The 15511-nt window shown below is 31.8% G+C and overlaps 1 protein-coding gene across 1 annotated transcript; it reads right to left on the reverse strand.

Annotated features, from left to right (window-relative positions):
* Positions 1-5901: 5901 nt before the first annotated feature.
* Positions 5902-11942, reverse strand: LOC129911078 (DNA polymerase eta). Its single transcript, XM_055988738.1, has 4 exons — positions 11662-11942; positions 11336-11603; positions 7817-8310; positions 5902-7758 (listed from the first exon to the last, which is right to left on the reverse strand). Exons 1-4 carry the CDS (start codon positions 11823-11825, stop codon positions 5994-5996), a joined length of 2691 nt encoding a protein of 896 aa, XP_055844713.1. The 5' UTR covers positions 11826-11942; the 3' UTR covers positions 5902-5993.
* Between the last annotated feature and the right edge of the window lie 3569 nt (positions 11943-15511).

Here is a 15511-nt window from a genome sequence, read left to right on the forward strand (position 1 = left end):
ATAAGAAAATAAAATGCACGACTGGGTCGAACAAACTTGCTCTTAGATTTCAAGTTGCTTAAATTTTTAAGACTTTTTATATCGAAACTTAGGAAATGTAGGTATATAAAAACAAACAAAAAAAAATAAATAAAATTCATTTTTCAAAAAAATAAAACAATATCTGAAATCAAATCGCCCCACAAAACAAGTATGCAGTTTTATTAGATATATAAAGGTGCATTTAAAAAAAAAAATTTTCAAAATCGTTAGAGCCGTTTTTTAAAAATCTAATTTTTTATAAATAATTTTTTGAAAAAAAAGTTTAAAAATAAATTTGGTATGCCATTTTGTAGAAATAACTAATCAACATCTAAAAACAAAATTTCAAAAAAATTCAATGTCCCGTTTTCGAAAATTTGATTTTTCAAAAAAAAAATTTCAAAATTTTTTTAAAAATCAAAAAATTATTTTTTTCAAAATTTTATTTTTGGCTTATATTTAAATTATATAAATGCTTTTGTATACAGAATTTCGTTGAAATACAATAAGTAGTTTTGCAGAAAATCCGATTTGAAAAAAGCGGTCCTATGGCAGGTACCGTTAAAAATGATTTTCAAAAAAAAAAATTTTTCTTCAAAAGATATACCTTGTTAAAAAACTTACATTTGAATTTTTTTAACAAAATCGTTGGAGCCGTTTTCGTGAAATTAAACTTTTCTGAAATTTTTGTATGACAGGTACCGTTATTTTTGGTCCAAAAAAATTAATTCCAAAAACTCCTCTGGAGAGTCTCCAGAAACTACTACATAGCAAGTTTGGAGTCAATCGGTCCATCCGTTTAGGCTCTAGTTCCTTATACAGACAGACAGACTGACAGACAGACGGACAGACGGATTTCCGGGACCCACTTTTTTGGCATTGTCTATCATAGTAATGTCATGGAAAAATGTTATCTCAGTTTTTTTTTTTGTACGAATGCATAACTTGATATATAGTACCTATATCGCAAGTAAAAACTTAATTTATGTAAAATTTTGTGTTGTTGTGTAGCTCGGCACAAGTTTTAACACCTTGGTCCTAAACAAGAAAAATGTTTTAAAAATAATAATATAATTCTTTTGTTTTTCAAATAGCCCATTTAAATAAGTAAAAGAAACCAACAAACAACTTTTTTTTCATGAACAGTGTTCCGGTTGATATAGTAAGCCCGGTGCACACAAGCGTTTCTTTACACCATTTGATTTTAAAAGGAATTATAAACAAAGCTGCTTTAATTTGCCACTCGTGCAGTGACGCTGCGTCAATTTACAACCGTTGCGGCGATGCTGCGGGAAAAAAACGCGAGAACGAGTGCCTTACCATCAGGCTTTTGAGATAGGTAGTAGTGCGATAAACTGCAACTTGAATTACTAAAAAGGGAGCTATTAATTAAAAACGAAACCAACCTCTTTTTCAAGATGGCGGCTCTTCCCGACATCTTATCATCCAAACAAATTGATTTTTATGGCACCCGAACACAGTCCATGAAAAAAATGCTCTCAAAAACTTAAATTTCTTATACTAATTTGACCGGGCTATTTAAAAAACAAAGGAATAAAATTTTATAAATGAAAAGTAAAAAAAAAAATAGTTTTTCAACATTTTTTTGTTTAAGACCTTAGGTTAGGTTAGGTAGAAATGGCTGTCAGGAAAACGACTGACACACTTAGACCACTTATTGGTCCGTTGTGATACCATGATTTTGCAAGGAAATTCCTCACTAATTAAACCAGTTGGAGCTTTTAATGAAGCGGTGAAGGTTGAAGATGTCAGTATTGATTAGTTCACTAGTATCTTCTAAGAAATATTTTTCCAAGTATTTTTTACGTCTACTGGAAAGGGCAGGACATGAGCAGAGAAGATGTTGGATTGTTTCTTCTTCTTCCTCATCAAGGCAACTTCTGCAGAAGTCGTTAGAGACTACGCCAAGTCTTATGGCGTGTCTACCTATGAGACAGTGTTCTGTTAAGACACCTATTATTGGTATACCAATATTTGCCTTGTTGGGTAAAATTGGTATTAGTTTAAGACCTTAAAACTTAAGATTTTTTTTTGGAACCGTTCAGTCTTAAAACTTGTGCCGAGCTACTCATTTCTTTTCATTTCGAATTACAAAACAAAACAAAATTTTACATAAATTCCTTTTTTCTCTTATAGGGGAAGTGGGGGCAAGACCCCCTATGGGGGCAAAACGGTTTTCGTACTATGTTGTATGAAAAAAAGTAAAATTGGCAACACTTGCAATATAAAATAGGTGCCCTTTGGTACGATCGATCACGTCTGTAAGTTTTAGCAATTTCGGTTAAGACCCCGAAGAGTTACGGGAAATTTTGCGATTTTTCATCAAATTGTTATCGTTCATGTGAAAAGTCAGTTGTATTTTTGACACTGAAATAATAATACAGAACATCAAATATGATATGACTGTGGCAAGACCGCCCATGGGTGAAATTGGAAGCTCTGGTAGCTTAAACAAAGTGAAAAAAGAAGTTCACCGTTAAATCTTCCAAAAAGCTTAGCAAGAGGGCGCCAAACAATACTGTAATTGATGATTCTGATGAATAGGACCTTGCAAATTGTATTTGTACCTTCTATTTTTAACTGTTTTCTTGATCCAATCCAAAGTATTGTTGGATTAAGTGCAAAATGTGTACCAAATGGTACCAAAAAGCTTGTGCTGGTGTGAGAACTATAATGAAAATATAGCATAACTGTGTTATTATTACAAATAGGCTGCATTTAAAACAAAAGAAACTGTCTTTCTATCAACAAAATTTGATAGGGCGGTCTTACCCCCAAGTGGGGGCAAGACGGTTTTTTGTTGGATGTTTTTTAAAAACGTATTATCTTTTTTTTTTATTTTTTTATAATAATGAGAGTTTCTGCAAAAAACATTAAACTTAACGAATAAAAACTTTATTCTATTTAAAAATGTTTTTTATTGGTTTTTAAGACAGTCAAACACTAAATGGACCGTCTTGCCCCCACTTCCCCTACATATTTTTACTATATATTTTTTAATCAAGTTCTAAAGTGGAAAAACTGTTTCTAAATTTAAAAAAAAAATCCTCTAATTTGTTCAGATTTTTATTTTGACACTAGATGGCGCCCCAATAGGGTTAAAGTTTTTTCTCAATTGAAATAGGTATGTGTTGACTTATGAGGCAATTTTTTTAGCTATAGACTTTAATCAACATTTTTTGATGAGATTACAACGTTTTCAAAAAGGTATAAACCATTTTTCTAGGACCAGGGGGTCCAGGGGTCTAATCAGGAAATGCATGTTTTATTTTTGGTTGTATTTTATTTTTCATGCTATTTCATAAGCTTGTTTTTATTAAAACATACCTGCTTTAATAAACACTAAAAAACCATGCATGTTCTGACTAAACCCCTGGTCCTAGAAAAATGATTTACACCTTTTTAAAACAAAGACAAGAACCTCATCAAAAAATTTTGATTAAAGTCTATAACTAAAAAAATGGCGTCATAAGTCAACACATATGTATATACCTATCTATTTCAAATGATAAAAACTTTAAACCTCTTGGGGCGCCATCTAGTGTCAAAATAAAAATCTGAAAAAATTAAAGGATTTTTTATTTATTATTTAGAAACAGTATTTCCACTTAGGACCTTGATTCTCGAAAAAACCTAAATAAGGAATGTCTTAAATATAGATATTTTTTTTTTTTATTAAAATAATAAATTATTTTTAAATTTAAAAAAAAATTAATATCGTGATTTAAAGTTGTTATACGTCGAACACTTTTAGTATTGCTCAAAGTATATTTATATCCTAGATTTAAATATTACAACATTATTTTCGTCTCTTTAAAAAAAATTTTTTCGATTACCTGCATTATTTTACAATCTACCATACCTAAGTAAAATTAATGACAAAGAAAAACTACCTACCTCAAAGTTCAAATCAAAATGTATTGGCGATCTTTTCTTGTCTCTTCAAAACACACTTTTTTTAGACACCTTTTTTGCTCAATTACTACCTGGATTCAGAACGTACTTTAATCACGAAACAACGTATATTTTGATGACTCTCACTCGTTTGTATGTCAATGCACTATTGCTTTGCCATAGCACCCTCTGGCTGCCTGCCATAGCACCCTCTGGCTGGCATAGCACCCTCTGTCCCAGAACATACCAAAACCTACTACTCTATGGGGTACCACAAGTTAGTCTTTGAGTTTTAGGTCCAATTTTGTTTACAAGCGATACAACTCAAACAGAAAACACCATCGTATTTTCCTTTGCTATCGATATTGCAATACTTACAGCGGGCACATTTTTTAAAGGATCTTAGCATTAACGGACACATAGAAAACTGTGATTCAAACATAAGAATAAATCGGTCATAGAAATTTTTTACTACATTAATTAAGTGTGACTATGTTACAAAGGTCTAAACTGGTTCAAGGTGTTTTTAAGAAAATTTAAATAACTCACAATTTGAAAAAGGAGAAAGTTTTAAGACAATTCTTTTTTATTTTGGAAAAACTCCTGTCCTATGTTCTTCTCATCGTTATTTTGAACAAATTACAATAAGTCCCAAGAGAAATAGTTTCGTAACTTCGTAGATTTTCATAAACATACATAACACTGCCAAACACAAACATTTTCCAGACCGTTGTTTATCATTTCTTACTAATTTTAGGGTATTGATTCCGAAAACAACATTAGTTTTTTTCTAGCAGCTCTAGTTTTTAAATTAGTCGTACATAAAAATGAATACAATTTTTTTAGTTAAATTTTTTGTATTTAAACAATTTTTTTTTGTATTTTTATTTTACTTACTGAACAGAAATACATTAAATTACAAATAAATTTTTTCAGTAAAACTTTAAAAACGCTTGTAATAATTAAATATAAAAAAAATAGTATGAAATTGCCCCCAAAATGTGAAAAATGAAAATATCTAAAAAATAGAGCTCCTAGAAAGCAACTATAGTATGATTTTTAGGCTTAGCATTAGGTTCGACAAAAATTTTTCTGGAAAATGCTAACAAACAGTTAAAATAGGCATAACTTCAAAATAAGTACGATATTACCCATGTGGAAAACTTAAATATTTCAAAAAATAGAGCTGCTAGAAAGGAACCAATTTGATATAAATCTTTCTGTAAAATTTTAAAAAGTTCAAAATTGTTGGCCATAGTGTTAGTTTCCTCTATAACACAAGCAAAATTAATGAACATGAAAAAAATACCTACTTCAAAGATCAAATCAAAAAATGATCAGTGATCTTTTCTTGTCTCTTCAAAATTCACTTTACTTTGTAATAACACCTTTTATTACCTTGTTTTGCCTCACCATCAATGGGCAATAACTACCTGAATTCAGAACGTACCTTAATCTTGAAACTGCGTGTTTTTATTACTCTCACTCGTTTGTATTTCAATGCACCATTGCTTTGCCATAGCACCCTCTGGCTGTCATAGCACCCTCTGTCCCAGAACATACCAAAACCTACTACTCTATGGGGTACCACAAGTTAGTCTTTGAGTTTTAGGACCAATTCTGTACGTTTGGTTTACAAGCGATACAACTCAGACAGGAAACACCATCGTATTTCCTTTTGCTGCCGATACTGCAATATACTTACATTAGGCACATTCTTTAAAGATTCCATAGAAAATTGCTAGTGGAACTCAAGAATAGATCGGTCATAGAAATTATTGACGACATTAATTTAATGCCCCTCTGCAAAGTTCAAAATTATTACTGCATTTTTCGAAGAAAACAGGATCACTTAACTGCGGCAAGTCCATTAAGGCTTATTTTTTTTGTAGCTTGGTAGGTACTAATACAAAGGTTTGGATAAGAATAACTTCAAATAAAAAAAATCTTTTTTAACTTCGAATATAAATCAAAATTCAATTTATTAACTGGTCGTATACATATAAAGTAAAAAGTATTTATTCTTAATATCAAATTAACAATTTTTAATAAAAATTTTACATCTGTGAAAAAAACTGCGTTATAGGTTTTGATTTTATACCCCCAACAACACTTGCCGACGAAGTTTTCTTAGTCACACCAGGTGACTTAATACTTTTATTTAATCCTGATCCTCCTCCAACAACTACCTTAACCATATCCGAAGAATTAAGCCTCACTTGCAAATCCTTAGCATAATGATAATCCAAATGTTCTGGCATCAAATCTTTATGCATTGCTTTACCACATTTTTCACAATTCACCTGTGACGATGTAGATGGACCATCAGGCTGTGTTAAAGGCTGCATAAATTTCATAATACTTGTACTAGCTGCAGCAACTTTTGGTGAATTAGATTTAGCTTTTTTAGCTGCATTGGGAGCTGGTACGGCAACTTTTTGCTTTTTTTGTGAGGCACTTTGAGAGATTTTTGCCTGAACATCTTTTCGATATTCTTCTCTTTGCTGCCGACTTAATTCTTCAGCAAGATGTTGATCTTGATGGGATTGAACTGATGTCTCATCGGAGAGTAGCCTCTTGCCACATGTTTCACATTTGATATAAAACTCGTCCCGTAACTCGGGTGTGGCTAATTCTGCATATTCGCTTTGATAGGAGGACTCTGGAGAGTCTGATTTTCTTTTGAGAGATTTAGAGGGTTCCTCTGATTGAGCTGCTGGTGAAATTGATTTGATTGCTCTTCCAAAGAAAGACGTTGAAGGAGCCTCTTGTAAAGTTGGTCTTTCCTCAATTGAAGGTATTGGTGAGACTGATTTCATAGCACGTGCGAAGAAAGACGTCGAAGGAGCCTCTTCTAAAGACGGTCTTTCTACAGCCGATGGTTCAGGTGAGACTGATTTGATGGCACGCGCAAAAAATGATCTTTGTGGAGGTTCTTTTTTGATAGGACTCAAATCAATCGGAATTTCTAATGAAACTTCTTCACCATGAGCCGATACCGAATTGTCTTCTGAAGCTGGTAAAGCTTCATCACAAAAGAGGTTACTTTCTTCTTCAGGAGGTTTTGGATGTTCAAGTGCTTGTTTTTGTTTGATTTTATTGAGATGAGCTGCAAAAAAGCTTCTTACTGTTGGTGCAGTTTTTGGTTTATTTGGAAGTTCTCCTAAGGTCTTATCCCCTTCGGAGCTTATCGAATGCTCTTCTGAAAGAGGCTGTTTTTCTTTTTGATTTGCAAACATTTTCTCTAGAGCTCCTGTTTTTTCTTCTTTAACTTCAACCTTTGGTTCCAGATCTATAGATTCACTATGATCATCTTCCTTAATCGAAATTGCTATTGATTCTTTTTTCTTTTGCTTAGCAAACATTTGCTGTAGAGTATTCTTTTCACTGGAACCATTGTTAGTTTCAAACTTGCCCACACTAATGCTTAAGAACTTAATTGCGTTATTCAATGCTAAGTCATTACCAGGCTTAAAGAATTGATCAGTATTTTTTTTAAGAACTTCTATTGCTGCTTTTTGTATTGACTCCGGGTCATAGGCTAAAAGTGCAACACTTCTTGAACTGGATATATCTTCCCCGTTAAGTTCCTGAACATAACCCACAACCATTTGTTTTGCCCGACGATTGTTCTCTTCGAAATCCTTTTCCAATCGATCGGCTATTTCTTTGGCCAACTCTCCGAACCAGTGTTCGAGTGTTTTTAGGCCTGTGATGCAGTTCCGACCTGGGAATTTTTTACAGCAACCAATGCTCTTTGAGTAGAAACGAGGAGTAACAGCTTCCAAGTCTATTCCACGGCACATTAGATACAACCATGATCTAAGAGAGGGAACGAAATTTGTATTTTTATGAGAGAATCTCAAAATAGTTAACTTACCCATTTTTCCCGTCGAGTTTCCTCTGAAGTTCAACTTCGGAAAAGTTCAACAATTCTCCAAGATACTTGACTTTTAGTCTCTCACAGACATCAAATCCAAATTTACCTCCAAGACCTTTGATTTTGCTTACCGGGAGATTGACAAAGAGAGCATTGATTTGTGATAAAGGTAATATTGTTTGTTTATTGGGCTTATTCATGCCAGCTCCAAGTTTGGCAAGAATTTTGTTATGCGCTATGCCAGCTGAACATTCAAAGGAAGTTTCCTCTTTAACAGCTGCTCGGATTTCACTGCAAATGGCAGACCCAAGAAGCAATCGGAGGTCACTTTTTCGAACTGCAGGCGTATCATCAGCATCGTAAGTCAAAGAGAATTCGTCATCGTCACAGGGATTACTTATTTTAGAAGTAATTTCAGTAATGTACTGACCAATGTTATCATAGCCAACGGCAAAAGTGTTGACTAGGATTTCAGGTTGAAGGAAAAATGTTCCCTGCAAGTATCAATTATTACACTGGTCAACAAGGTTTTTGCCACAAGAACCAAAATATACTTTTCTAGTAGTTTTTAGGGTGCTGAACCCGAATCTGAAGTCAGAAAAATTTGATTGGCCTTCGTTTTTGAAATATTACCGCTAGAAAATGTCAAAAAACGTAATTTTGGCTGTTTTCGAGGTTATGTTTTTATGTAGAGTAATTAATTGTGAATAAATTTGTAACGGTGCCTATAAGAGCTAGTTTTATTCTTTCAAAAAATGTTTAAATCTTTCCGATATCTCTTTTATTGCCCGAGATATTTAAAATTTAAGTAGCGGTCTTTGAATCAGAAACAACACTGGCCAACCAAATTACACTTTTTTTGCCACAAGAATCAAAATATACTTTTCTGAAGGTTTTTGGGTTGCTCAACTCAAATCCACAATCAGAAAAATTTTATTAGCCTTCGTTCTTAAAATATTACCGTTATAAAATGCAAAAAAGGGTTTTTTTTATAACGGTTATATTTCAAGAACGGAGGCTAATAGAATTTTTCTGATTGCGGATTTGAGTTCAGCAACTCGAAAACCTTCAGAAAAGTATATTTTGGTTCTTGTGGCAAAAATTCTTTGACCAGTGACTTAAACTTTAGATTAAGTTTAGTTTCTCTTTGACTTATTGAATGAAACTTAAGATATCTCGAGCAATAAAAGAGATATCGGGAAAATTTTAAAAGTTTTTGAAAGAAGAATATCTGTTCTTATAATAACCGTTACAAATTTGTTAATAATGAATTACCCCACATAAAAATAGAACCTCGAAAACAGCCAAAATTAGGTTTTTTGACTTTTTCTAACGGTAATAATTCAAAAACGAAGGCCAATCAAATTTTTCTGACTTCAGATTCGGATTCAGCACCCCAAAAACTACTAGAAAAGTATATTTTGGTTCTTGTGGCAAAAAAAAAGTTAAATTTTGTTGACCAGTGTTATTAATGTTTGGAAAAGAAAAGAAGACAAGTCGCTGGCTGAGAATTATAGGGTTGTATGTCAGCTCACCTTAGTTTTAAGAAAATCGACCTTAAAGGTTTTTTATTTTATTTAGGTTTTGCGCTAAACAGTCAAAGGACTTATCAAATTCTATTTTAAATAAGAGAACAAAAAAATACCACAAATCATGTAGTTGCGTTTTTAGAAAACAATAATTCCTCTTTTTGTTGAATAAGGGACACGAAAAAAAAGACATGTTAAAACAATTGGAATCTATATTAAATTAATGAGAAATCATTTTAATCTTAGCAGATACACTTAACTTTTCTTAAGAAGAAAATTCTTATTAAAATGCATTGAAGTTCACTTTGATTTTAACTGAGTTTAAACGGATTAAAAATAAAGTTCGCACACAAAAGAACATTACTCTTATTTTTAGTTAACCCTCATATTAAAATTAATTCCAGAGGCAAGAATATCTAGGTAACCCGAATGAATTATTGCAAAGCTTTAGTTGGATAATAAAGACTTTGGATAAAAGAGTACAGAACAAAATAAGAAAAATTCTGTAATGTTATAAATTGCAACGTCAAGTGAGTATGATATCGTCAAAAAGTAAAAAAGAAAAAAATCAGTTAAAGCAGATCACTAGGGTGGATGCATAACAAAATATCCCTAAAAAATGATAGGCGAAAAAAGACTTTTTTTATAAAAGATCCTTTTGTGACTTCTTTAACGATTTGTGAGGAGCTTTATCAGCTTTCAACATCAAGTACAGAAAGGAAGGCTTTGAGAGATTTGGTCTCAATCTTTTTCCGCTCGGAAGAAAGTCATTCCTTAATACTAAGCATTATCTCAAAAGGTAGGCAATGAAAGAATCTTAAGAAATACTTTAAATATTAAAATGAAAATACTTCATCATGGTTATATTTACAAAAAATCATCTGAATTGCTCGATAACAAAACGGAAAAATATGTTTTTCAATGATAAAAGCAATTTTAACTTGTTCTATTCCGATTGTTAAATGGCAGCCAGGCGCGCTCAAACATAGACATGTTTGAAAACAAAAAAATATGCTTTCTACCGCGAAGCACAGCATAGAATCAGTGATGGTTTGAGTTTTTTCATCTGCAGCTGCCGTTACACCAAATCACGGGATTTATGGATATTTTCCAGAATGGAGAGATGTTGGAGTCGATAACAGCTCCATAAAAGGAAAAAGAAATGCCTAAACATTGACTCTTCTTGCAAGTTATGATGCCAAAAAATCTTAAAAGCTCGTAAAACAGTAGTTCAGGGTAGACAATATTCCTGGCTTGGAATAGCCGTAACAATTGTCCGACTTGAACCCTATTAAAAATTTTTGGGCCATCTTTAAGTGCCAGGTAGAGAAGAAAAAGCAACTAACGTACTTGTAGCTTTTACAAATGACTGGGAGCATGTTCCTAGTTCGGTTTTATTTAATTTGGCCGAGTCCAAGCCTCGATGGTGCCGAGCAGTTTTCGAAAATAGAGGTTTCTGAACAAAATATTAACTTTGAACATTAACATATAGTTTTTCACAGCAAAAACTCTCTCTTTACTTCATTTTTCAATTTTAAATTTTTTTGTATGTGTTAAAGATCATTGTTTTTTGTTGAAATTGCTTAACTGATATATGAACGACCTAGAAAAAATATTTAAACAATATTTTGTTCCAGTTTTGTGTTATAAAATTGTATTCGATGAAAATGACAAAAAAAAACCCGGAATGTTTTTACCAGTACTGTATATAAAGTGTTAACGGATAAAATGCAAAAATGCATTTAATCCGTTTTTCAAGAACGTTACAAGGATAAAACTTCTGCACAATATTACTAAAGACTTTACATACAAAAATAACAAATTCATTCCTGGCCGCTTAACGTCTACGTTCCATACAAACTTGCCCATTTTCCTTTACCTTGAAAGCCGTTGAAATTACGAAATTTTGTTGTATACCTAAAACGCATTTTTTGTATTTTGAATGAAATGCAACCTTATAATTCTCAGTCAGCGAATGGTTTGCTCTTACATCATGAATGTTCTCCATTCGTTTATTGACTTCCGCTGTAATATCCAAATAAGCTTCATCTACACTTGCCCTTTCCAGAAGGTTGGTAAATTTTTGCAAGACATTGGCAACTTCCCTCCCAGCATCGCGATATTTCGAGAGGTCAGCTTTTTCGCGGACATTTGGTACTTTAACCAATTCGATTTCGGGACATTGTTCTTTGGCTTCGTCGCCACGCATGTGGCGAGTGACACCTTTAGCTCTGGCTGCATAATTTACAGCAATTATCCTTTAATTCAATTTGAAATGGTAATTTTTAATCAAATTAATTATTGATAACTATTTACCCTCCTCCTCGCCATGGATTATATTGAACTACGGCAATTGGTTTTCCCGCCAAACTTGGATCTAATTTCTCTTCAACTTGGCAATAGAAACAATCCATGTCGATGAGTAAAATAACTCGATCATATTTATTTGTAATATTTATGAAATTTCTTGTTGATGACATTATTTGTAATAATTGTTATTACTTATTACATTTGTAAATATTTTTAACTTTACAACAAATACTAATTTAATTTCGTCAAGTGGGTGAAATTACAAACGGGAAATAAAAAATAATAAACAAATATCGTGTAAAAGAGAAACGTCAAAAATTAAACGAGGTTGGTAGTTGCGTTCGAAGATATACGAACTTGAAAAAGGTATTGCCAGATCACAGTACACATAAAAAGGTAATATATTCCGAACTGACATTGGTCGCCAGATTGTCAAAACATGACACTTTGGCGACCAATGTCAGCTACCGAATTCTTAAACCGATAAACCACGCACACCACTAATTTTTAAACAATTATTTATCATTTTCCGCGATGAAACACGAAGAAAATTTGTTATTTTTCAATTTATAATATTTTTAAATGACATTTTATAAATTAAAACAAAAACAAATTTCCTGTTTACTGCGATTGAAATATAAAAATTAAAGGCCGACCTGACAGATTGGTGCCCATTTTTGACAAACAAATTTTGACAACGTTCGGAATATATTACCTTATTATGTGTACTGTGTTGCCAGATAGTCGATTATATTTGTGTACTCGTTACTTTTATTCGTTAGAATTTTTTAGGAGTAAAAAAACGAGAATGGTTTATCACAAATAAGATATTTTTAAATAGAAAAATAGTATATAAAATTTCAAAACACGTATAAGTTTGTTTTAATGTATTTTATTATAGTTTTCTTTACATATTTGACTTTTATATATATAACGGGCGTTGAGATTTTACATTTTCCTTAAGGGGTTATATCTAGTTGTAAGTGCGAAAAAACGTTCTTTTTTGCGGATTTTTTGTGAACAGGCATTTCATTATACAAACATAAAGAATACATGTACATATAGCAAATATAATGTATAAAAATAATTCGCTGTGTATTTAGAAAAATATTGGGTTCCGTTATTTTTGTAGTAGATCTCCTAGACGACCTCCAAAAAAAGCTGTCTGGCGGTGAGCAAGATATCTCTGATACAAATCACCCAAAATTGAAAAATCCAAAATATTCATTTCCAGGATAGACAAATGCAGGTAATGAACGAAGGAATAGTCAAAATTTTGATTTTTGACAAAATGGCGGCTTCTCAAAGACAAAAATCGTTTTTTTTTTCACGAAAATTTACACTTTAAAATGGCATAAAAAATCCAATTATTGTCAAAAACCTTTTTCCTTCGTTCATTACCTGACAAAAGTATCAAAAAAAATTCAGTAAAAATTTCAAGCCGATCGGTCCAGCCGTTCCGTAGTAATCGTGCTCACCGCCAGACACATTTTTTTTGGAGGTCGTCTAGGAGATCTACTACAAAAATAACGGAACCCAATATTTTTTTTAAATACACAGCGAATTCTTTTTATACATTAAATTTGCTATAGGGATATGTATTCTTTAGGTTTATATAATTAAATGCCTCTTTACAAAAAATCCACAAAAAAGAAGGTTTTTTTTTGCACTTACAACTAGATATAACCCCTTAATTAAGATGTTTTTGTACATGTGGGATTTATTTAAAAACTGCAGGATTTCAATATTTTTGCTGTTTTTGTCAATTAGTATCTTAAAATGTGTGTAAACTTTAATTAATAAATACAAATTTGGTGTCATATGATAGATCATGTTATGAGAAAAAAGTCCTCCAAATTTGAGCTCAATACGAATCTAAAGGGTTATTTTCTACAAACTACTCATATTTTTCAAAAATCATTTTTTAAAAAATGGTGCGTTCTAGAATTTTTCTGTAACCAGATTTAGATTCAGGAAATTTAAATCTTTCATAATTTCAAAAATTATTTGAAGGAGAAGAAAAAAGATAAATTTTGCCGACCAGTGCTATCAGTAGACTACCACCTCAATGAAACAGGGCTTCTATTGATCTTCTATTAACAACAATTTAGTAGTTTTATGGGAAAGGTAATGAATTGATATCTGATTCGTTTCTGTTCTCATTATAAGCCTGGTACGCAGATCGAGCTAAATTTTGCTCCCAAACAAATTATCGAAAAAATTTATCCGAGCTAAAATTTATCTGAACATCTTATCGATAAACTTGTATTTGATGTAAAATTTAGCTCGGATCTGCGCACCAGGCTAAAAGCTGTGACTTAAAGCTAAAATCTGCTTGGCTTAAGTATAGTTATGTTTGTGATATCGATGGCACTATTAGTTGTTGATTATGTAGTGTCATCGACCATACATATCGCTGCCTCAAAACTATAATGTTCTATGTTTCAAAAAAATGTTTCGAGAAAATCGACTACAAAGTTTGGAGTATCAGAATTTCACCCTTTATTTATGTATTTTTGCATGAAAATAGAAAATTAACTACAGTAGCTGGATAATCTATCAATTCAAATGATAAAATTTCTTTTTTGATGCTGAAAAACTGTTTAATTAACGTTTTTCTGTTTTGACATATAACATTTATTTGATTTCCTTGCATTTCGAGTTGATTTTTTTGTTCTATGTTCGACATACAACATTATAGTAATGAGTATGGTATATGAAAATAACCAACTTACAGTGAAGACAAACAATATTTTTTTATTAAAACCATAAATTTAATGAAGTGCATCATGCCCAAGAAAGTTCAAAGATTTCAAATTAGTATTTACCCAGAAATTAGCAAAAAAATATAATTACACAGCAATTATTTAAATAAACATTCAAGTGAACCTTACTTACAAACTATTGCTGATTACTGTCAGTAACTTTTTCAAAAAAGCCATAATCGACTTGCCGCCTGACCTTTCAATATTGCTTTAAAGGATTTTATTTTGGAGTCCGGCAGCTAATTTTTAAATGTAAAATGTTCTATGTAACTTAAAAGTAGTCATTTTTGTATGGGGTTCAAATGAGGCAAATTGTTCTATGTCAACTAAGAACTTTATAGTACTGAGTATAAGCCATTATATCCGAAAATTGAATATTTGTTTTGGCCATAAATATTGTATTAAGGCAAAAATAAAATTTTTGTGGACACAGTCTTTGTAGCCATTGAAAAGACGAAAATTTTGATATAAAAAAGTCATTTTTTTCCATTTCTTCGACATAGAACATTATAGTTTTGAGGCAGCGGTATGTATAACACGTATGAACATAAGCCGCATGTGACTTTAGAGTTTAGATCTAAGGTGCGTTCTTTTTCTAACAATTATTGTTAGCTATTGTTAACAATCGTTAGTCTTTTGTCGTTCCTTTAATACAAAATAGTTACGATTTGTAACTATTTGACAGATAAACATCGTTCCTAAACTCCTTTTGACGTGTCAAATAGTTACGATTCGTATGAAAAAAAATATTGAAAGTTCTTACTAAATTCCTATATAAAGTTTTAGGAAACTTTAAAAGAAGTCATTGCAAAGTATCTGCTTTATCAAACTTCTCAGCTCACTTACCGCGTCGATTCGAGAAAGGTGCCTTAACAAAATCTGTAGAACCATATTTTTTTTACAAAGTAAATGCTTGATTTAGATGTACTTCTTTAAATTTCCATTCCAGGTCAGGTCCTTATCAATAAAAGTCAAGAAAAAATCAGAAAATTTGGCTCTAAAGTAAAAACCATCAAATATAACAGTTCATCTGATGAAATTAAAATAATAAAACTTTTCGTTGGAAACATTATTTATTATCTTTTTTATTA

This window comes from Episyrphus balteatus, chromosome 2, assembly GCF_945859705.1.
Source record: "Episyrphus balteatus chromosome 2, idEpiBalt1.1, whole genome shotgun sequence".
In the NCBI taxonomy this organism is placed as follows: domain Eukaryota; kingdom Metazoa; phylum Arthropoda; class Insecta; order Diptera; family Syrphidae; genus Episyrphus; species Episyrphus balteatus.